This window comes from Aquarana catesbeiana, linkage group LG04 (assembly GCF_042186555.1).
Source record: "Aquarana catesbeiana isolate 2022-GZ linkage group LG04, ASM4218655v1, whole genome shotgun sequence".
NCBI classification, from domain to species: Eukaryota; Metazoa; Chordata; class Amphibia; order Anura; family Ranidae; genus Aquarana; species Aquarana catesbeiana.
In genome coordinates, this window is record NC_133327.1 from 542890874 (window position 1) to 542915784 (window position 24911).

Genomic DNA, 24911 nt, shown 5'->3' on the forward strand with positions numbered 1-24911 from the left:
CCAGATACGACGCAAGGGCAGGGTACTGCATTTCATGCTCGCTGCAATAGGAAAAACAAAATTTTCCTATTGCGGCGAGCGCGGGGCATACCAGGCTCTTAGGTCTGGTATGGATTTTAAAGGGAACCCCCTACGCCTAAAAAATGGCGTGGGGTCCCCCCTAAAATCCATACCAGACCCCGATCCGAGCACGCAGCCCGGCTGGTCAGGAAAGGAGGTGGGGACGAGCGAGCGCCCCCTTCTTCCCTCTTCTCTTCTCCAGATGTTGACACGACACTCTCTCCGGCTGGACTGCTCTCTGAGCGCTCCGTTGTGACTTATATAAGCGGAGACCCCGCCCCCTTATGACGTCACAGTCCCTGGGCATGCTGGGACTGTGACGTTTTAGCGGGCATGGTCATCACCCAGTGACCACGCCCCCTAAAACGTCACAGTCCCAGCATGCCCAGGGACTGCGACGTCATAAGGGGGCGGGGTCTCCGCCTAAATAAGTCACAACGGAGCGCTCAGAGAGCAGTCCAGCCGGAGAGAGCGTCGTGTCAACATCTGGAGAAGAGAAGAGGGAAGAAGACAAGAAGCCCAGAAGTCTGGACCTCTGCTTGTAAAAGAGCGGCATGAAGACAGCGGAGGAGCCGGCAGAAGAACTGGAACACTGGGAGAAGAGGCCAGAGAGAGCGGAGAAGAACCAACTGGACGCCGGGAGAAGAGGAACCGGAGGGACCCCGAAGAAGACCCCCGAAGCCGGAGGAAGACCCCCCCGGAGTTGTTTAATAAATTATTTTAAAAACCTGTGTAGTGTGTTTTATTATTGACACTTTTTCCCTAGGTGAATGGGTAGGGGTACCATGTACCCCATACTCATTCACATAGGGTGGGGGGCCGGGATCTGGGGGCCCTCTTATAGGGGGCTCCCGGATTCCGATAAGCCCCCCGCCCGCAGACCCCGACAACCAACGGCCAGGGTTGTCGGGAAGAGGCCCTTGTCCTCATCAACATGGGGACAAGGTGCTTTTTCCTGACCGGCCGGGCTGCGTGCTCGGATCGGGGTCTGGTATGGATTTTAGGGGGGACCCCATGCCGTTTTTTCGGCATAGGGGGTTCCCTTTATAACCCATACCAGACCTAAGGGCCTGGTATGACCCGCGACAGGGCTCGCAAGGTGTCAATCTCGCCGATAGAAGCGGCAAGATTGACTTCCTTTTCTAGTCTTGTCGTACCTGAGTCACGTTCAAAATGAACGGACTTGTCCATGTGTGGGCAAGTCCGTTCATTCTGAAAAGCCGCCGTAACTCCGGCGAAAGTCCGTCGGAAAGACGGGCGGACCTAGCCCGCCGGAAAGTCCGGTCGTGTGTGGGCAAGTCCGTCCGTTTTAAAGTCCGGCGCACCTGGCGGACAAAGTCTTTCGGAAAGTCTGTTGGACCAAGTATGCCAGAAAGTCCGATCGTGTGTACGCGGCATTACTCTGACACAACTTTGGATGGGTGCAACTTGGATATGACCTTGGCTTTGAACCGTGATAATGGACAAATGTTGCACAACTGTTGGATTGTATAACATTCAGGTTCGACTTTCATGCAACTTCTGAAGGTTAACATTGAAGTCTATGGCCCTCAAGTTGTATGAAAGTTGAACCAAAGTAGTGTATGAACTACTCTGAAGTCGTTGCAACTTTAGGTCATGCATATATGAATGGTTATCATTGGAAAACATGGGGAACGACTTGTCATGCAACTTTGATGTCCACAGTTGCATGACAAGTCGCACAAGTGTGAATGGAGCCTAAGGAAGAGAAGACTGCAGATAAACAATTAAAACTTATGTAGGAGGATTGGTTTCATCTCTGTGTATCATCTGAGGCTGTTCACTTCACTGGGTATATGTGAGGGTTTACGTCCAGTTTAGGGAACATTATTTTCTTTTTACTATACTAAAGCTGGCATGGAACTTTAAAGAATATGTCATTGACCCCATGATGTAATCATTCTTTTCTAATTAGAAAGGAAATCTGGACAATTACATTTTCAGTTACTTTAACCTGATTACTTTGCTTCCTTTATTTCAATCATACAAATAAATTAAATAGAACTGAATACATAAGGTATTTCGTTAACTCCCCAACTGAAGTGCCCAACCTAGCAACCGGATCTCAAAGGAAAACTGTACACAGGATTTCATCAAAGGTTATCTTTCTGGGAATGCTGCCATCTCTATTGCAAGGAGATTAATAAAGCTGTGTTAACCGGCCTGCTGAACAAAATCACCATTCTATGCCTAGTAGAAAAATATACACATCTTGGCTGTGCTGGGGACTTAAATACAATGCACCTTTGCTCTTGGCCATTTTAGTAGAATAGGAATACAATCTTAGTTATAAGCGCACTAGTAATATACGTACAATGTTCACACAAATAGAAAATATCTTTAATAATTATGCAGCTGTACTGTAAAACTATACCTTAGGTAAACATAATTTTACAATACGCTTAATATGAATGATTTTATCAATGTGTATACATGTTCCGAAAACGTTTTTTTTTTTTCACATTGTACACATAACAATGATATACATACATAGGGGCAGCCATTTCTGCTCATTACATATGAGGACTCTGCTTTCTACTTTGCTGTGCTTCCCCTAGTGTGGCTGATATATTATTAAAGTATTCATAGCAGTTTGTAATGGTCATTGTATCAGATAAACTACCCTGCCCCTAGTGGCTAATCTGTACATTTATTACAAGTACAAAAATATGGAAAAGCAAGAATGTACCAATGTTAAAAAAGGTTATAAACCTCTGAAATGAAAACAATTAATAAACCATATCCTTTTATAGTGTGTACATGCCTCAATCCAAAGCACCCAGTGTTTTTTCTGTATGCGCTCTCATTCCTCTGCTATTTGTCACTTCCGACAATCTATGTTAACACCAAGCAATCCCGAAAGACAGCGCTGCCCCGCCCACCAACTCAGGACACATCAGGTGTGCATGTTTCCCTACAAGACCGTATAGAGGGGTTTTGTCCATTCCCTGCATTTAGGTCTCACATTACATTCAGCTCCCTGCTCTGTTGTGCAGTGTGTGACATCAGCTTCCCCCCTGCCTTCTGAAGCTCAGAAAAAGCAGTGTAAATTCTGTACTTTGAAAGGCTGTAGAGGAGAGATGGCTGCAGATAAACACATACAACTTATGTAGGAGGACTAGCTTCATCTCTGTGTATCACCTGAGGCTAGTCACTTCAGTGGGTTTATAACCATTTGATTTTCACATAAAGAATCACTTTTAAAGGATAAGTTCACCTTTCATAACAAGTTACATGTTACACCCATATTCAGGGTGTAACATGTTACAAATGGACCGGCCCCTGCATCTAACCGATCCTCGCTGTGACAGCTTGCGGGGTTCTTCTCCCTCCCCGCTAGCTGTCAGGATTTAAAAAAAACTCCACCTGCCCAGCTGTGTCACTGATTGGACAGGGCTCTGGGCATGGAAAACGACAAGGTCCGGCCTTTGCCGCTGTCGGTTTATAGTTTTCAATGAACTACCTACCTAGTTCATTTATGCTTCCTCTCAGATTGTATCTGCTTACGGATTGTACAGGCAAACAGATACACTGGCAGATCTGCTGGAGACCTGCTTTACAGGATCCAAAAAAATAAAATGAATAAATGCACATTGTTTTACCTGCAAAAAAAAATGCGTGTTTATTATTTTTTTTCCAAAAAGTGAACTTATCCTTTAAGCACACAATGTAAAAATACAAAGTGCCTACTCTTATTACTTGCCACTGCCAATTAGAAGTTCCAACAATAGGATTCAATGAGGTTAATTTTTGTTTTTAGACAAAGAAGGTACAGAACATATCCAGTGTGTCTCTAAATGCACAGACCTTTCATTTAAATATAAGCCAGTGAGTTCTGCACTACACTGCCATAAGACCTTTAGCTTCTGGACCACCACTCAATGATAATGGGTAGTGGTAGTGAATTCAAAGTGTCTGTAAAGATTTAAAAGTCCTATACCTAATAAAGCATGTGTATAATAGCAAGGAACTGCTTAAAGCATAACTACAATTTTTTGCTTTGGATAGGGTACAGAGGAATTAGAACGCTTGTCCTGTTTCACCTTCTCTATTTTTCCTGTTTATCATTATCGAAAGTGAAATTAAAAGAAGATCCCAAATTTTGGGTTGTCCTCAGAAAAGTAATATATCTTCCAATGGGGGCATGGTGACTTGGGGCCCAAGGAATTTCCTTAATTTGCAGAGATTTACCTTCACTTCCTGTTTCACTATGGGACAGGAAGTGAAGGGAAATCTCCGTAATTAGTTACATCCCTTGCTCTATCCAAATAGAGTAAAACATTTTGCCTATATTTCTACTTTAATATTAGACTCCAAAAGAAATGAGTATCTCACAAAGTACCTGCATATTGCATTATAACAAAGCAATCCTTACGTGTGTGAAGTTTAAGGATCAATAAATTCATATACTATATGACTTTCAAGGTTTTTGTAAAGAACATTTATAATTGTAAGTGTTTTTAAATGACCTGTCATACCTGTCAAACGCTGGTGCATTGGCCTCCAGTCCTCTAGTGAGTTTAAGATGATGGGAGCCGACCTGTAACAATAGAGTTTGTGAAATCGAGCCTTGTCTGAAGGTAAGCAGTACAATAGACAATATATGATAAAGTATTTTTTATCCTTTTTTTTTTTTTATATGTTAACGTTAGAGTTTGAGGGTCCAGTTTATAGTGTCATTATAATGTCTAAAGGATTCTGCCTGTCTTTATAGCATGTCACCACAAAGAGACTTCCAGGGGCAGTTCTTTCACTGCAATGAACCCTTTAAGCTAAATCGACACTGCAAAAGCAAATGATTTACAAAATTTTAAAATGTTAACACTTGCTGGAAAACCCTGATTAGGAACATGCATTACAAATTTTGCCTTTTGCCTATTGAAACCTATACAAGAATTCCACTCAATTCCTACTTCCTAACATTTCCCTGAGCAGCAGCAAAGGCTTTAACCACTTAAGGACTATATGACATACTGGTACATCATGATCTTTAAGTGGTTACAACAAGATCACATCTGCAGCAGCCTTGATCTTGGTATAATTCTTTTCAGCCAGCAATCGGGTTTCAGGTATAAGTGACCCGGGTAGCTGTGGAGCAAAGTCGACCATAGATGGTTCGAATCTTGGCTGGTTCAGCTGGATCCGGACAAGATTAGAATCATGTAAGGGCAGCCTGAATATACGCAAGTTGATCGATCAACTTGGGTACAACCAACCTGCTGGATTGCACATGCGATTATTGCTAGCAGCTGTTATAGGTTGGAGGAAATTCGCACCATCTATGGCTGGCCCAATGAAGATTTTGTCATTTCTGGCATCAGGCTGTCTTTCTTCCTGCTGTTGAGGTCAAAGAAGATGCTGGAGAAGCACAGTTAGGGATCTGATGTCTCCATAAAGAGGGTTTTCACCTCCATTATGCTATCACATAGGGGGCTTGTTAGTGAAGTTCAAAAAGTTAAAGGGGTTGTAAACCCTCGTGTTTTTTAATGCATTAAGGTGAAAAACCTTCTGTCATGCAGCAGCCCCCAGACCCCCTGTTTTACTTACCTGAACCCGTTCTCTCTCGCCCCGGGGACGAGCACACCAGCTTTAGCCGGTGTCTCGTTTCCTGATTGGATAGATTGATAGCAGCGCAGCCATTGGCTCCTGCTGCTGTCGATCAAATCCAATGACGCGGGCGCCGGGTGGGGCAGAGTCCTGCTGTCTGTGTCAATAGATGCAGCAGCAGTACACGGTAGGGCGCCCGCACGGGTGTCCTGAAGGAGAGCACTTCTCCGACGGGGTACTCGAGAAGAAGAGGATCCAGGAGCGCCGCTGAGGGACCCCAGAAGAGGGGGATCGGGGGGAACCCTGTGCAAAACCAACTGCACATAGGCGTGAAGTATGACATGTTTGTTTTAAAAAAAAAACAAAAAAAAACTGAGGGTGATGATGTCATTGGCGCATGCGCTCTGAAGGAACGGCCAAATGGGCCATTCCTTCAGAATCCTGTACTGTAAACAGCAGCTCTACTGCGCATGCGCAGGAGTGACATCATCGCAGCTCCGGCCAGTTACACAGCCAGAGTCCGCAGCAGACCCAGAATTAAGACAGGTGAAGATGAAAGCAGGCTCCAGCCATGACATCGTATTGCTGGAATGCTTCGTTTTCAGGTAAGGTTTCACATAATGTGCTAGTATGCGATGCATACTAGCACATTATGCCTTTACCTTGCAGGTAAAAAAAAAAAAAAAAAGGCACTCAGCAGTTTACAACCGCTTTAAAGTACAACATAATAATGAAAAACATGTTAAGTTCCCCTCTCCCCGTACACACACACACATACAAAGTACATGTCGGGTATGAAAAGTCCAAAAATGGAGATTGCAAACACATTATTATTATTTATTTTACAGGAATTCTTTAGCGCCAACAGTTTTGCGCAGCACTTTACAACATGAGGCAGACAGTGCAGTAACAATACAATTCAATACAGGAGGAATCAGAGGGCCCTGCTTGTTAGAGCTTACATGTTACATATTGCTCTGAATTTTGGAGTGAAAGTAATAATTCCAGGGCTATCATTCACCGTAACACTAACTATACTGTATAAGCTATATATGCTTCTAATTTGATGAAAAATATTGGGTGCCATAGTTTTTCACCATTTCATGGGCAAGTGCAATTTTAAAGCTTGACATGCTTGGTATCTATTTAAGCAATGTAACCCTATCTTTTATATCTTACCAAAAAAAAATGGGTATTACATTGTGTTTATCTGCACTAAAATTTATTAGGTGTAACTTTTCCTAAAAATATAAATTTTATAAACATTTATGCAAATATTGTGCAACATAAAAAAATGGCAATTGCCATTTTGTTATTCTACAAGGTCTCGGCTTTCAGAAAATATATGTAAGAGTTTGGGGGTTTTAAAGAATTTTCTGAGCAGAAATTCTGATTTTTAACGGCTGTGCAAATTTATTATTATTATTATACAGGATTTATATAGGGCCAACAGTTTGCGCATCGCTTTACAACATGAAGGCTGACAGTTCCAATACAATTCAATAGAGGAGGAATCAATGGGCCCTGCTCGTTAGAGCTTAAAAATGAAAAATTGTTCTGGTCCCAAAGTGGTTTATTTACTTCTGAAGATCTTATGATTTACACTGTCACACTGCATTCTGTCAAATATCATTTAGTGAAAATAAAAAGGGACTTCACAGTTATGCAATTACTAAAAAAAAAAAAAAAAACAGTGTCTTTTTTGTGCTCAACAGCCCTTGTGTCTTTCAGAATCTGAATGTCGTTACAGAAATAATTATAGAAGGATTTGTCCGGGCTTTTCAGGTAAGCTTCTTACATGTTGTAATACACAAATCCATGCCTGAATAAACGATATGTTGTACTTATGTTCCACTTCATTCTTCAGGCAGTTAAATACATATTTAATATGTTGCAATTGGGAAAAAAAATGGTTTATGCAAGCGCAATTTTCTCCAACTAATATGGAGCACAAGCTTTCCTCGCAGCATGAAGTTACCCATTCACTTTAGCACAACATAACCATTTGCAGAAGAATAAAACCATCAAGTGTCCCAAGTGCCTTACAGAAAAATGAATTAGCTCATCTAGAAAGATGTTTGAGATGTAAAGAGTAGCATGTAAAAAAATAGGGACAAACTCACCCAACAAGAGGTTTATTGCTCAGAACAACAAAGTGGATTTGTTTCAAATGGCGGATCTTATTTAAGCGCAGATGAAAAAGGTTAAACAGTGGAACAGAAGGTTTGAGTTTTGCAGTTGGCAGCAGATATTATAAAGGCGATATTCAGAAGCAAGCAGTCCAAACTCAAGAACTGCATTCTCATTTATATATACTACATAGCTGCCAACAGTGTATCCACATCAGCCTTCTGGAAATAATCTCCAGGAAAATTTAAGATTTTTTACACAACTACAAACATATCACCAGATTGCTTAGATGTTTCATACACTGCAGTACTAAGGAATGACCTCCATGGACAATCTATGGCTTTGCAGAACCATCTGACTTTTAGTATTGGTCAATATAACAGTCTGATATTAAAATTTTACTATCTACTCAAATTTTCCTGGCCTCGTTCCATAACTAGCTTGAAAAAAAGACATATTTTTAGTGAGTAAAAACCACATCTACATAAACCCTAATGCCGTGTACACACGAGCGGACTTTTTGACCGGACTTTTCTGAGGGACCGAGTCTGGCGGCCAATCCGACTGTGTGTGGGCTTCATTGGACCTGCAGTGGACTTTTTCGGTCGATGGACGGACTCGAGTCTGGTCCAAAAGTCCACTCGTTTGTATGCTAGTCCGACGGACGAAAACTGACGCTAGGGCAGCTATTTGCTACTGGCTGTCAACTTCCTTATTTTAGTCCGGTGTACGTCATCACGTACCAATCCGTCGGACTTTGGTGTGTAGGCAAGTCCGCTCTTTGGGAAAGTCCGTCGGAAGTCCGCCAAAAGTCAGTCGGATAGACCGTCGGACCAGTCCGGTCGAAAAGACCGCTCGTGTGTATGCGGCATAATTGGTTCAGGGGAATGCTACAAACCCTGTACTATACAATGGTAGATGCAACTATAACAGGTATAGAAATGGGAAATTCAACGCTGAAAGTGTAAATAAAAATAATATATTAAGTATGTTACCAATTCAGCTTAATTATAACTGGGATTCCTGAAGCTTTAATAACATGCAAAACCTTGGTTTTAGAGTAACTTGGTTTGAGAGTGTTTTGCAAGACAAGCAACATTTTTAAATAAATTTGGGCTTGATATACAAGTATCGTCATGTTACAACTGAGTATAAAAGAGAAGAAAAGCGCCTCTAAGTGTAGCAATATGGTTACATTTAATGAAGGTACAACATTTAGCAACTCACATGGTTGATGATTAAAACAGGCACATCTAAGTGTATCCGGGGTAAAGCTGTCCACGTAGACCATCCACCGCACCGACATTGACGTTGTCCCTTCCACGCTGCACTCTATGAGCGGTTCATTTGCTCTACTGCAGTGTATTCTTCCCGGTCACAATTGCAGACTGTCAGCGGTGAGAGCCGGCGGTGCGGGGGATGGTCTATGTGGGCAGCTTTACCCTGGATGCCTGCATACTTAGATGTGCCTCTTTTAATCATCAACCATGTGACCTTGCTAAATGTTGTACCTTCATTAAATGTAACCATATTGTTACACTTACACTCTCTTCTCTTTTATACTCTGGAGCTCCTGCTGGATTTTGCTTCTAATCCCCTTGTGGAGGCTTCCATTTGTGGATGGACATTTTATGATTACACAACCTGGTCACATTGCTATAATCTTTGTCTATGGACTATAAACTGAAGGACCTATGAATAAATGGTTGTGGAACAAATCATCTGAGTTCCCATTATTTCTTATGGGGAAATTTGCTTTGATATACAAGTGCTTTGGATTACAAGCATGTTTCTGGAACAAATCATGCTCGCACTCCAGGGTTTTACTGTTCAGAGAAAATTAAACCAGAGAGATTTAACCACTTCAGCCCCGGAAGAATTTACCCCCTTCCTGACCAGAGCACTTTTTGCGATTCGGCACTGCGTCGCTTTAACTGACAATTGCGCGGTTGTGCGACGTGGCCCCCAAACAAAATTGACGTCCTTTTTTTCCCACAAATAGAGCTTTCTTTTGGTTGTATTTGATCACCACTGCAGTTTTTATTTTTTGTGCTATAAACAAAAAAAATAGTGCCAATTTGGAAAAAAACCGTATTATTTTTTACTTTTTGCTATAATAAATATCCCCAAAAAATAATCAAAAAAACATTTTTTTCCCTCAGTTTAGGCCGATACGTATTCTTCTACATATTTTTGGTAAAAAAAAAATTAGCAATAATCGTTTATTGATTGGTTTGTGCAAAAGTTATAGCGTTTACAAAATAGGGGATAGTTTTACGGCATTCTTATTAATATTTTTTTTTTTTTTTACTAGTAATAGCGGCAATTTTTATTGTGACTGCGACATTATGGCGGACACATCGGACATTTTTTACACATATTTGGGACCACTGTCATTTATACAGCAATCAGTGCTATAAAAATGCACTGATTCCTGTGTAAATGGCACTAGCAGTGAAGGGGTTAACCACTAGGGGGCGGGGAGGGGTTAAGTCAGTACTAGGGGAGTGTTTTCTAACTGTAGGGGGGATGGGCAAGCTGTGACACGTCACTGATCTCTGCTCCCGATGACAGGGAGCAGAGATCAGTGACACTGTCACTAGGCAGAACGGGGAGATGCTTGTTTGCATCAGCATCTCCCCGTTCTTCCTCTCCATGAGGGGATCGCGGGTATCCCCGCAGCGATCGAGTCTGCGACACCCGCGACCCGACTCACGGAGCTCCCAGCCAGCGTGCATGCAATGGCACGGCGGGGAATTCAATGGGACTTACAGGTACGCCCATTTGCCCAGCCGTGCCATTCTGCCGATGTACATCGGCGTGCGCCGGTCAGGAAGTGGTTAATAAGGTGGCTTCAAATGGAACATGCACTGGGGGATATTTACTAAAGGCAAATCCACTTTGCACTACAAGCGCAAACTACAAGTGCAAAGTGCACTTAAAATTGCACTGAAAGTGCACTTGGAAGTGCAGTCGCTGCACAGTACTTCATTCCTTCAAGGCAAGAATTGGGGCTTATATTTATTAGCATAGATATTATGCCAAAGGGGAGAAGAAAACTGACTTTTAACCACTTAAAGACTGCACACAATGGGCAGTACAAGCGATGTACCCGTACAACACAGCCTACATCCGGGTATCAGGCATGTACGTACATGCCCACCTCAGCCGGCACCCGTTGTGATTGTACACAGTGGGAGCCTGTCGCCAAGTCCTGGCCAATGATTCACTGGCCGGGACCTGCTGATCAGTTGTGTACAATCACAACCCAGAGCGCTGTATGCATGGAACAATCTCAATACTCATCCCTGCAAACCAGGGATGAGAAACTTAGAGATCTATGCGTAAAAGCAGCACACTTTACACATATTACACATTGTTAGGCACACATTTAACTCTTGATCGCACTGGATGTTAAAAGAGAAGTATGGGAATCTGTTTTTTCCCAGGATCATACTTACCTAGTTGGATGCTGCATCTGTCCCCCGCGCCTCTGCACTAAAAACCGAGCGATTGAACATCGCCAATGGCTCGGTTCTCACAGCTCCTCAGGCAGAGAGCTGATGCCTGTTAATCAGAATCTCTCCGCTCTGCTCCTCCATGTGCACTGAAGCGCTGAGCTGTGGAGGGGTGGGGAGCGGCCATGTCTCGGGTTCTCAGCAGCTCGCTGAGAGGCTGAGTGGGGTATTGGTCCAGGCACCTGGTGGATCCTGACTTCCATTGTCACGATGACGGGTGCCTGTACTGATTTCTGTGACGTCAGCAGAGAGTGGACTTCAGTCCGCTCTCTGCTGAAAACTGGTCACAGGAGTTCAAAACGAATTGCACTCCTGTGATCCATAGGAGAAGCCCAGCCAAACGAGCTTAGGCTGGACTTCTCCTTTAACCCCTTTACCAGACAGTGTCATTAGTACAGTGACCGTGTATAGTATCATTGATCACTGTATTAATGCCACTGGTGATGTCGTTGGCAGTTAGTCAGTTTGCCCCAGCGTCAGTTAGTGTCAGATTGGCCGCCTCAGTCCCATTGTAAGGTACTGGTCACCGCCATTGGCAGTATAAAAAAAAAAAAGAAATCCAGTATACAACCATAGTTTGTAGACACTAGAACTTTCACACAAACCAATCAATATACACATACAGTATTTGGATTTTTATTTTTACCAGACATGTAGCAGAATACATTTTGCCCAAAATTTATGAAGACATTTGATAATTTTATTTTTTTTTATTGTATGTGTTTTATAGCAGTAAGTAAAAAATATTGTTTTTTTTTTTTTTTTAAATTGTTGTTGTCTTTTTTCGTTTATATCACAAAATATAAAAAAACCAGTGGTGAATAAAGTGATTGTAAAGTCTTGTTTTTTTAAATTAAAAATAACAAACATGTTATACTTACCTGCTCTGTGAAGTGGTTTTGCACAGAGCAGCCCGGATCCTCCTCTTCTTGGAGGATCCCTTCCTCTTCAGTGCTCCTGGCCCCTCTCTCCTGTTGAGTCCTCCCACATCTCCCTGTGTCCATTCAGACATGGAGCCGTGGCCCGTCCCCTTTCGATTCTCATTGGCTGACTGACTTTGATTGACAGCAGCGGGAGCCAATGGCGACGCGCTGCTGTAACAGCCAATGAGGAAGGGAGTGCCGGGCAGCTGAGACATTCCTACAACATCGCTGGAACTAGAGGGGGCTCAGGTAAGTATTAGGGAGGCTAAGAGGGGCTGCTGCACACAGAAGGCTTTTTATCTTAATGCTTAGAATACATTAAGATAAAAAAAAACTTCTGACTTTACAATCACTTAAAATACCGCCAAAAGAAAGCTCTATTTGTGTGAAAAAAAATAATATCAATTTAATTTGGGTACAGCGTTGCATGACCGTGCAATTACCAGTTAAAATAGCGCAGTGCAATATTGTAAAAAATGGCCAATGATGAAGGGGGTAAAATCTTCCGGAGCTCAAGTGATTAAAGTCCCCAACAACATGTAAACATGTAATAGATAAAACAATATACATCCAAAAATCTATAACATTTAAGTGCATTAAAAAAAAAAAAAATACAATGTTCTCAGCCATTATTGGGCTTATACTTTCCTCATCATTCAGAGAGCTTGCCCCAGCCCCCGCCTGTTATAGCAAATTGGTGACATTATGAATTATGCAATTGGCCCTAAGTCTACACCTCCTCCTTTTCTGGTCTTGACTGTTTCTCTCTCTCTTTCCCAGGCCTAGTTCTACATCTCCTTTTCGCTCCATTTTTTTTCCTACTGGTCTCTCACTTTTTCTCTTCCCACGCCACCCTCTACCATCCTATCCCTTCCTATTCCACCCCTTCACCCCCCCCCCCCCCATTTTTTTTGTTCTTGTTCTACTTTTTTCTTGTTTTTTCTTGTTTTGTTTTGTTTTTTGTTAGTCTCACCATGTCTTGGACCTCCGATTCCAATTATTCATTCCCACTTCCGGCTCTTACACCGGATGCTTCTACTATTTGCTTTTAGACTTTGAAAAAGTGATTTGTTTGTATTTACGTGAAATGTGATGTTATGTTCCCCTGTGTGGACCATTTTGCCTTCTTTTCTTCAGGCCTGTATTTTGGCATTGTTTTACTCAATAAAAATGATTGTACCGAATTATGCAGTTGGCCATTATCCCCTTCCCGCCGAGCGCACGCAGATGTGCGGCCTCGGCCTTCGGGGGTTATACCGGGATGATGCCTGCAGCTGCAGGCATCTTCCCGGTACCGTTTTTTAGAGCGGGCGATCGGCTTTCCAGGTATAACAACCGATGCAGCTAAAAGCCGCTCAGCTGTTATCCTGTAGGAGCGGGAGAGGACATCCCCCCCTCCCGCCGCCTCCTGCCGCTCTGAGCGGGCCTCCCGTCCCACTGGGAGACCCAATCCGCTACTTCCAGCGCCTAGTGACAGACTGGAACAAAGCCGGAAACGCCGTTGCACAAATACATAAAATATTGCAACAATCGCCATTTTATTCTCTAGATTCTCTGCTAAAAATATATATATATATAAATGTTTATATATATTATATATTATTATATTTATAATATAAATGTTTTTTTTTTACCAACCTTTACTTGGCTATTAATTAGGCTTTCTACTCTGCCACAAAAGTATAAGATTTACTTGGCAGATAATATGATTACGGTAAATGTCTCCCTTACATTATATATCACATATCTTGAAAAACTTCTTGTCAAGAAAGTATGAAACCTTTAAAGTGATTTTTAAGACATTATATCAACATATTTTACCTGTAGTCCTGATTCCCAGAATAATGGGACAGAACCCCTGATCTGAACGGAGGAGCGGGAGAGGACATCCCCCCTCCCGCCGCTCTGAGCGGGCCCCCTGTCCCACCTGGAGACCCGATCCGCTATTTCCGGCGCCTAGGCTTCGTTCCAGTCTCCTGAATGTAAACACGAAAGCGACGTCACAACGTTACTTCCTGTTTACTCGGCTGCCAATGGCGCCAGTTTAAAAAAAATATACAGTATTCAGAATCGCCGAAAACGGCGATCTGAATACTTTGAAGTGTAAAAGAGGGATATGGGGTCTTTTAGACCCCCGATCCCTCCATAAAGAGTACCTGTCAACACTTATTGCTGTCACAAGGAATGTAAACATCCCTTGTGACAGTAATAGAAGTGATCAATTTTTTTTTTTTAAACACAATTTAATAATGTAAAAAAAAAAATAAATAAGAAAAAAAATAAATACATTTTTAAAGCGCCCCCATCCCCGCGAGCTCGCGCAGCAAAGAAATCGCATACGGAAGTCGCGCCCGCATATGTCAACGGTGTTCAAATCACACATGTGAGGTATCACCGCGATCGTCAGAGCGAGAACAATAATTCTAGCACTAGACCTCCTCTGTAACTCTAACCTGGTAACCGTAAAAAAAATTTTAAGCGTTGCCTATGGAGATTTTTAGGTACCGTAGTTTGTCGTCATTCCACAAGTGCGTGCAATTATAAAGCGTGACATGTTTGGTATCTATTTACTCGGCGTAACATCATCTTTCACATTATACAAAAAAATTGGGCTATCTTTACTTTTTCATTTTTTTTTGAATTCATGAAAATTTCTTTTTTCCCAAAAAGTTTCGTTTAAAACACAGCTGCACAAATACCGTGTGCAATAAAATATTGCAACAATCGCCCTTTTATTCTCTAGATTCTATATAATGTTTATAAATTATATTATATATTATTATATTTATATATTTATAATATAAATGTTTTTTTTTTTTTTTTTGACCAACCTTTACTATTATTTAGGCTTTCTACTCTGCCACAAAAGTATAAGATTTACTTGGCAGATAATATGATTACGGTAAATGTCTCCCTTACATAATATATCACATATCTTGAAAAACTTCTTGTCAAGAAAGTATGAAACCTTTAAGTGATTTTTAAGACATTATATCAACATATTTTACCTGTAGTCCTGGTTGTTCCCAGAATAATGGGACAGATCCCCTGATCTGAACGAAGGATGATACATCATTATCATCTACATATATTGTCTATAAAGAGAAAACAAAGAATTATCAATGGCTGTACTGAACTGTTACATGCCTGATGACATAACTAGGTAAAGTATGATCATTTATTGTACAGCAGGATAAAAAGCCAAAAAATTATACCCAGCTTTGTATCAGTCAGACTACAGAAGGGCAGCAAGGACACATAAGAACGAAATATGTATATACACAAACATGTCGACTTCTTAAGAAAGGAGAGAGGTCAGATGATGCTGCATGGGGGGATATGGGGCAGATAAGTTATCGTGGAACTCCCCGGGTACTTCTGCAAGTGTCAGGGCTGGGCTCAGCCCTTCCTTCTCTGAGCTGGCCGCTCAGCTGTCGGCTAATTGCCAGCTCCCATCTCTCTCCACAGTTACTCAGCTGTTGATGATATCCTGCTCCTCAGTCCTGCCTACTTAAGCCGCCCAGTCCAGAGGATCGCTGCCTTCGCCTTGATCAACATCACAGAGACGATCTCCTGCGTTCCTGTTTAAAGACTTGTTTTGCTGACATCCCTTCTGGCTCCAGATCCTGCTTGCTGTTTCATTACGTTGATACCTGACTTCTGGCTTGGCTGACTATACGTTCGGGTTACTGAACTTTGGCTATGTTTTGACTACGTTTATTCTTTTTACGTTTATTATTAAACAAGTGTGATTTAACTGTTGTTCTGTCTCGGTCTGATTTCATGGTTTCTGACAGTATTATAAAATGTATTGTTTGTATATGCCTAATATACTTCACTGCTAAAGCATTTTTGTTATGTGGTGTGCTTACTCTATATATTTAAAAATATTGTACAAATTGTGTGGGGAGGTTTAAGCACCCTAAATAATAATCTGTTGTTGGTTGCTGGATGGGATAATTAAAGTGGTTCTAAAGCCTTAAATTGATACTAAAGTATAAATAACAAACACATTATACTTTTGTGCTCTGTACAGTGGTTTTGCACAGAGCAGCCCAGATCCTCCTCTTCTCTGGTCCCTCGTCGGCGCTCCCTCGTGTTGAGTGCCCCCACAGCAAGCAGCTTGCTATGTGGGGCACCCGAGCCAAGCCGCAGCTTTGTGTGTCCATTTAGACATGGAGCCGTGGTTCGGCCCCACCCCCTCCCTCTCTCTCCTGATTGGTTAACTTTGATTGAGAGCAGTGGAAGCCAATGGTGCTGCCGCTGTGTCTCAGCCAGGGCTTTTTTTCAGAAGGAACGCGGGGAAATGCAGTTCCGGCACCTCCTGGACTGGCTGTATGTAATGGTAAGGGGTGCTGGGGTGTTCTGCAGGGTATTGATGCTCACTGCTGGGGGATCTATTCTAGCTGGAGGGGATCTATTTTTACGTCGGGGGGTCTATTGTTGCTAAGGAGGTCTATTGTTGCTGGTGGGGGACCTATTGTTGCTGGGGGTGGGTCTTATGTTGCTGGGGGGTCAGATGTTGCTGAAAGATCTACTGTTGGGGGGAGGGGTCTATTGTTGATGGCTGCCGGAGAGTCTATTAATGCTGGCTGTGCGGAGATCTGTTGATGCTGCCGGGAGTCTATTGTTGCTGGGGGGGAGGGGGGGAATTTTGTTGTGGGTTGCTCCACTGCCGTTAGGGGGATCTATTGTTGCTGGCTGCAGGGAATCTATTTTACTGCTTTTCTTGATATTATTACCAAATTCCATACAAATTACTTAGCAACACAAAATGACACTTGGTTCTGTATTGTCTATAAGGGGCGGTACTGGCAGGTGGGTAGGGGGTGGAACCAAAGGATGGTGCTCAGAGGTGGGTAGGGACAGAGAAAAAGGGGTGACTCGGAAAGGAGTTCCTGCACCTATTGTCTGAGAAAAAAAGCTCTAGTCTCAGCCAATCAGGAGGGAGAGTCCTGGATGGCTGAGGCACTCGTGCACATCGCTGGATAGAGATGGGGCTCAGGTAAGTATTAGGGGGGCTAGTAAACACAGTTTTTTTGCCTTAAAGCATTCTATGCACCTTCTGTGCTGCAGCTACCTCCTCAGACCCCCCCCCCCCCTTTTTCCTCACCTAAGCCCATCTGATCCAGCAATGTGCACAAGTGCAGCGGCTCCCACCACTGTCTTTCCTCATTGGACAGATTGATAATAGCAGGAGCAATTGGCTCCAGCTGCTGTCAATCAGACCCGGTGAAGCGGGAGCAGGGGGCAGGGCCTAGTCTCGTTGTCTGTGTCAATGGACACAGCAGCGGGACTCAGGAGCTAGCACGCATGGGTGTCCCCAGGGAAAGCGGCTTTTCCTGGGGGCACCCAATGAAGAGGAGGGGCCTGGAATACCAGTGGGGGACTTCAGAAGAAGAGGATCAGGGCTGCTCTGTGCAAAACTATTACACAGAGCAGGGAAGTATAGGCATGTTTGTTATTTAAAAAAACAAAAAACAAAGCTTTATAACCACTTTAATAGTGGTGTGCAGACCTTTATTGCTAATTACATAAACAGGGGCTTATACCAATGATATGCATGTCGTGAGAAGAAGTATGCCATGTTAGTATGGTGCTTATAGAAAGTTGAGGATGAAATGACTGCCTCTAGTACTTAAAGGATAAGCTTACCTTTCATAACATGTTACACCCATATTCAGGGGGTAACATGTAACATGTTATGAACAGACTGTCCCCCGAACCCCCCGATTCCCTGAGCTGATGGCTAGCAAGGATCTTCCCCTCCCGCTAGCTGTCACAATTTAAAATAAATGTGCACACAGATACACAGACAGATCTGTAGGAGGCCTGCATGGCACCAGCGATCTGCTGATCACCGGTGCCATGCTTTAGAGGCTCCAGAAACAAAAAATAATATATGCACTTTTTTTTTACCTGCAAAAAAAGTTAGCATTTATTACTTTTTGCTAAAAGGTGAACTTATCCTTTAAAGTAGAACTAAAGGCAATGGTTCTCATTTTGCATAGAGACCTCTGTCAGGTTTTTTTTTTTTTATTGCCATCTGCTTACCATTGGGGAGATTTTCCTTTACTTCCTGTCTCCCAGCCAAAACAGGAAGTGAGAGGAAATCCTCTAAAGTGAGAGAATCCATGGCTGTCACCAGAACTAGTTTCCATATTGGAAGATTTCCCCTCTATTACTGTACTAGGGACAACCCAAAATTTGGGATTTTCTTTCATTTTCAGTGATAATGGTAAACATAAAAATAGAGAGGGTTAATATCCCTAACACAGACAGCAATAAAAATCCAACAGGTGTTCTAATCCCTCTCCACTCTATCCAAAACTTAAAAAAAACACATGCCTCTTAGAACCACAAAAATAAACCAAGGTACACCAAGAGATAGGTTCATGGCATTTCTTTAGTTATTTGAAAATACAACTTTTTTTTAAGCTGAACTCCAAGCAGATAAAAAAAAGACAAACACCGGCAGCTCTATATTAATGAATACATACGTAAATGTATTTTTAAAGGTGAATGTATCTGAATTGATCCGGATCAAGCTTTCCAAATGCGCTGCACAGCAAAACTTAAGCCTCCTACACACCATCTAATCAGACAAAGCATCGGACTTTTGTCCGAAGGGCGCTGGGCAGGAACTTGTCGTGCATACAAAGGGCAAGGAATTGTCGGCCAACAAACACGAACGTAGTGACGTAATAGACATACTACTAGCCTTTGGGCTCCTTCTGCTAATTTCGTGTTAGTAGAAGTTTGGTGAGTGTTGATTCGCGCTTTTCATTTTGCGCTTTTCATTTCGTGATTTTCTGCTCGCTTCTGAATGGCCGTTCGTCAACCAGCCATGTTGCGGAATCGGAGGAGATAACGTGTTATTTATTATTGGCCTTGGAGTTATTGCTTTGACCCAAGTCCAGTCCATGAACAGGAGGAGGAGGATTTCTGGGACTAAAATTGGTTGCTTTAATAATCGTGATCAATTATGTCATATGCCTTTGCTGCGGGAGCACCAGGAGAATAATCCGGATGATTTTCGGACTTATCTCCGGATGACGGACCCCTGTTTTCACCAACTCTTGGCATTGTTGACCCCCTATCTTAAGAAGCATGACACATACATGAGGCTTTTATTTTATTTTTTGGTTGAATAATAATGATTTGATTTGTTATATTTTCTATATTTTTGGATGCATAGAATGCACTTTTTGGTTACGTTCTATTGGCAGATAGCATGTCTAATTTTATTTGTTTTCTTTTATTAATGCACAATAAAAAAATTGTGGAGAATACTACTTGGCTATGTGTTTTACTTCAAATGACAGTTTGGGAGTAGGCAGTTACATTTTAAAAAATACAATGTAAAATTAAAAAGGGACACCAACATAGTGTCTTTGATCTTAAAAACTACGGGATAATGGTGTTGTGGTAACTTGCACCAAAAAAAAAAAAAAAAAAAAACAACAAGCATAATAATATTATTCTTGATATCACTAGAAAAAAAAAAGCCTTTGAAAATTCATTTGCAATAACTCCATCAGTATCACCAGCAAAGCAGCTTCATTATTATCCCATTAAAGAAGAAGAGAATGTGCGCTGTATTTCGAGATTTCATAATTTGCCACGTCACGAACGTTAATTCTCCATTACGAACGCTAGTTTACAAGACCGACCGCTTCTGGCTCGTCCTTGCTACGGAGCATGCGTGTTTGTACTTTGGACTTTCTTTTTTCTTTTTTTTAACTCCTGCAGAAAAATGACTGCTCTCCAGCGGTGTCAAATAAGGCAATGATTTATGGCAGAGCTGTGCAAATATCAGAAATTGGATGGTGAAAAATGCAAAGCTTCTGACAGCTAAATAAGCTCCCATATACTGTATGTATGTTATGTATGCTGTGTGCCTTAAGTTCAGTGTTTACTGTACAATGGAATATAAAGGCTTGGGTTCTTACGACTAATTGCTCCCGATATATTTTGCAAAATATGTCATCAGCATACCTTATTTGTGCAGAACTTTCCTGCATTATTACTTTAATAAAATCTTACCATACTGCAATGTTTCAGAGCCCCACAGGGCTTCAAGGCATGTGTAACTTTTGGATGGAGTCCTGAAAGTTTGATTTTGTGCAAAAATAATGTTGACTAGTCATAGGTCGTTACAGCATCCTATGCTTGCCTCTGGTATGTGATGGAAACATATTTAGTGATGTGAAAATGCACTTATATAGTTTAGTTTTGGCAGTTGGGCCATGGTCATTAACTTAAAGTAGCTGTAAACCTCAGACATTAAATATGAACAAAGCATATTCCTTTATAGTGTGTACTTGTCTCAATTAGGAGCACTAAGTGTGATTTCTGTCTGATGCCTTGTTCCTCTGCGATCAGCATGAATCACTACTGACAAGTTTTCCTGACACCAAGAAAATAATGGTGACAGGGGAGGGAGCTACAGCTGATTGACAGTCTCAGTTCTGTTCCTGTGAGCTGTGTGGAGGGGGGTGTGTCCTTTCCTCCAATCAGCTCTCAGAGCTCACCTCACTGAGCTCTGCAGTGTGTAACTTCAGCTGTCCGTCCCCTTTTTCTGGCAGCTCAGACACGCTTTAAAAATTCTGGACTTTGAAAAAAAATTCAGCGGTCTTCACCTGCAAAACCATTCCGGTTTTGGAGGTCATCTCATTGTTGCCCATCTAGTGCACCTGTTGTTAATTTCATTAACACTAAATCAGCAGAAACTGATTAACAACCCCCTCTGCCACTTAACTGACCAGATCAATGTCCCAGGAGTTTAATTGACTTAATGCTTTACTCTAAATAAAAAGGGTTCCTTTAATTTTTTTGAGCAGTGTATTTATCACATACCAGTTTTCTGTTCATCGTTATGCAGCATTCTGTTCTATGAAAGGGACGTACACACAATCAGAAAATTGTACGAAAAATACCACTTTCAAAGCAATCGTACAACAATCTGATGATTAGTACACAGCTTTTGAGAGCCGATCCCGACAGTTCATCCGATCTTATCAGATGGGACAAGCGCGAAAATTTCCCCGATACCAGATCTTACCATTTTCATTTAATCAGTACAGTTGTCATTTGAAAATACAATCCAAATACACTACAACACATTACACCACTTCCGAATTTTTATTCTGTTGTACGAGAATTTTCAGGACGTTAGTAACCTCTTCATTTTATATATGAGATGAGCATTCAAAAAAAACAAAAAAAAACAGACGATCATTCGTCTGATAATCTCATCCTGTGTACCAGACATTACACATGTTCTGGATCAGTGATTCAGAAGGTATCGCAACCAAACCATCAGCCTAATGCCGTGTACACACGAGCGGAATGTCCAACAGAAAAAGTCCGACGGGAGCTTTTCATCGTATGTTCCGATCTCATGTATGCCCCATCAGACTTTTTACGTCGAAAATTCTGATGGACCTAGAAAGAGAACATGTTCTAAATTTTTCCGATGGAACTAATTACTATTGGGAAACCCGCTCGTCTGTATGCTGTTCCGAAGTACCAAAAACGACGCATGCTCTGAAGCGAGTACGAGACGGAAGCTATTGGCTACTGGCTATTGAACTTCTGTTTACTAGTCCTGTCATACGTGTTGTATGTCACCACGTTCTGGACGGTCGGAATTTGGTGTGACCGTGTGTATGCAAGACAGCTTGAGCGGAATTCCGTCGGAAAAACCTTCAGTTTATCTTCTTCTCTTCATCTTCTTCTCTTCAGCCGCTCCGCATCCATGATGGCATGGAGGGAGGCTCCTGCTGTGTGATGCTTCTCCTCTTCTGACGGTTCTTAAAAACGGGGGGGTGGGGCCACCCGGTGACGCCACAGGGAAGTCCCGTCAAGTCACCGTGCGTCAGAGGGGGGCGGGGTCACTGGGTGCCCCGCCCCTCCCATTATTCAAGAACCGTCAGAAGAGGAGAAGCGTCACACAGCGGGAGCCTCCCTCCATGCCATCATGGATGCGGAGCGGCTGAAGAGAAGAAGATGAAGAGAAGAAGATAAACTGAAGGTTTTTCCGACGGAATTCCGCTCAAGCTGTCTTGCATACACACGGTCACACCAAATTCCGACCGTCCAGAACGTGGTGACATACAACACGTATGACAGGACTAGTAAACAGAAGTTCAATAGCCAGTAGCCAATAGCTTCCGTCTCGTACTCGCTTCAGAGCATGCGTGAAGAGAAGAGCGGGAGCCTCCCTCCATGCCATCATGGATGCGGAGCGGCCCGGAGAAGAAGGGAAGAAGACGCCGATGCCGCGGAGGTCATCCTGTGTACCAGACATTACACATGTTCTGGATCAGTGATTCAGAAGGTATCGCAACCAAATCATCAGCCTATCAATTGGGCGTCTTTTCATATATGCCCTAACATATGTTATGAGGGTTTAGCACAGTTTTTTTCTTTGTTTTTAAACCATCAGCCTAATGCAGTGTACACACGAGCGGAATGTCCGACAGAAAAAGTCCGACGGCAGCTTTTCATCATATCTTCTGATCCCGTGTATGCCCCATCTGACTTTTTACGTCGAAAATTCTGATGGACCTAGAAAGAGAACACGTTCTAAATTTTTCCGACGGAACTAATTACTATTGGGAAACCCGCTCGTCTGTATGCTGTGCCGAAGTACCAAAAACGACGCATGCTCTGAAGCGAGTACGAGACGGAAGCTATTGGCTACTGGCTATTGAACTTCTGTTTACTAGTCCTGTCGTACGTGTTGTATGTCACCATGTTCTGGATGGTCGGAATTTGGTGTGACCGTGTGTATGCAAGACAGCTTGAGCGGAATCCCGTCGGAAAAACCTTCAGTTTATTCCGACTGGAAAACTGGTCGTGCGTACAGGGGATAACAGTCAGGCAACTAGCATTTTCAGAAGGAGAGGTCTACACTACATATTTATCACATACCAGTTTTCTATTCATCTTCATGCACCATTCTGTTCTATGAAAAAGAAGTTTATAGATTTTCTTAAAACGAAGTCCCACATGTTTTTTTAGTTTATTAAAAGTCAGCAGCTACAAAAAGTGTAGTTTTAATAAACAGACACTTGCCTGTCCCACGGTCCAGCTCGCTCCTCTCCCCCTCTTCTCCGCCGGCGCCATCATAGCCACTGTGAGCACCCGGCCGTGACAGCTCTCGGCTTGACGGCCGGGCACGCACTGCACATGCGCAAGTCGCGCTGCGCTCTGCTAGTGGCCAGGCAATTTTCTGGGACCTGTCACGTGTCCCAGAAGATTGCACAGAGGGAGGGGCTGCCTAAAGGGAGAGGAGTCGCCTAGGCAGCCAAGAGCAAGAAGGAAGAAGTGGGACACTTCCCCCCCAAAAAAATGACATGCCAAATGTGGCACGTCAGGGGGCAAGGAGTGCTTAAAGCGGAAGTTCCACTTTTGGGTGGAACTCCGCTTTAAAATGTGGCTTCTTTAGATAAAGAATACTTTTTAATAAGGCTGCATTCACATCTGAGCATTTCGTTTTTGAGGCAGAAAGTTGTGCAATTTTACCACGATTTTGATGCATTTGTTGCCGCGAGTTTGTACAGGTCAAAAGGTCACCAATGTAAAAAGCAGAAAAACTAGTGGAATCTGCCTAAACGGAAGCTCATGTATTTTTTTTTTTGAGCTTCAGGCATTTTGCTTCAGGTGACAGAACGCTCAGATGTGCACAGGGGCCATTTAAATGAATGGAATTTTGCTTGTTGGGCGTTTTGGAACTTTTGAGATTAGCGTTTTACGAACTGAAAAAGCTCAGGTGTGAATGCAGCCTAACAGAGTACTGGCTGTCCAAATAGCAAAGTGAACACTAAAAAAAGCGAATGTTCACTGTCAAAGTGAAGAATAGTATTAGAATAGTGTGTTCACTTTAAAATACCAAATATGCAATGTACATTATAAAATAACAGGTTTTCTGTTCGCAAATAATTGGCTGATTAAAGTGAAAACAGCTTCATCTTATTCACTTTGGGATGTGAACAACTGCTACCTCTTTAATAAATCAGCTGCAATGTATTTAGCTAGGAGATCACCAAAAAATGATTACAATGTTTCTCTCAACAATCTTTCTCATCCTTTTTGTAAGTACAAGCTTTGCAGCATGTTTCTTAGAAAAACAATGTGACTTTTGGCACTATCTTTTCTTTTTCCTCCACCACTACCAAGGTATCTGAGCAGACAATTTGTCAGCTATTTGCTGAAACCTGAAATGTCTTATTGTAGCAGCATTTCAGCTATTAGTCTGCTTGGGAAGCAATTGGTAGGAATTTTAAAGGACATAAGTGATTCTTGTAATAAAGGTTTCTGTTCATGTACATAATAGGTTATGAACTATATGTGTAATCATGTGAAAAGATTACACAATGATTCACCATTTGAGTGTAGAAACCTTTATATGTTATGTGTAATATACAAAGTGAAAAATGTATAAGCACAAACCGCACAAATCTAAAGAGAAACAAGCCACATGCTGAAGGTAATTCTTTGATTTTTTTTCTAAAATCATAATTTTTTCCCCAATTACCAACAAACTAGCGCAAAATGGTATAAGCTCACAACCACGTCCTTTGAGTTTCTAATATAGTAGATATAGTAGAGTAGATGTAAACCCTATCGGCCCATTGACATCTGTCTGCTCTGGTGCGTTGCAATAACGTATGCATGTTATATTGTGCATGACCATGAGTTGCAT

The 24911-nt window shown here is 42.3% G+C and overlaps 1 protein-coding gene across 2 annotated transcripts in view; it reads right to left on the reverse strand.

Annotated features, from left to right (window-relative positions):
• The window catches only part of SYNJ2 (synaptojanin 2), a 193114-nt gene that overhangs the window by 82488 nt on the left and 85715 nt on the right, over positions 1-24911 (reverse strand). For both annotated transcript variants that reach the window (XM_073627896.1, XM_073627897.1), the window contains exons 5-6: positions 15208-15294; positions 4560-4621 (exon numbers count right to left, since the gene is read on the reverse strand). In XM_073627896.1, coding sequence (XP_073483997.1) covers positions 4560-4621; positions 15208-15294 — 149 coding nt within the window. The remainder of the gene's footprint in view (positions 1-4559; positions 4622-15207; positions 15295-24911) is intronic.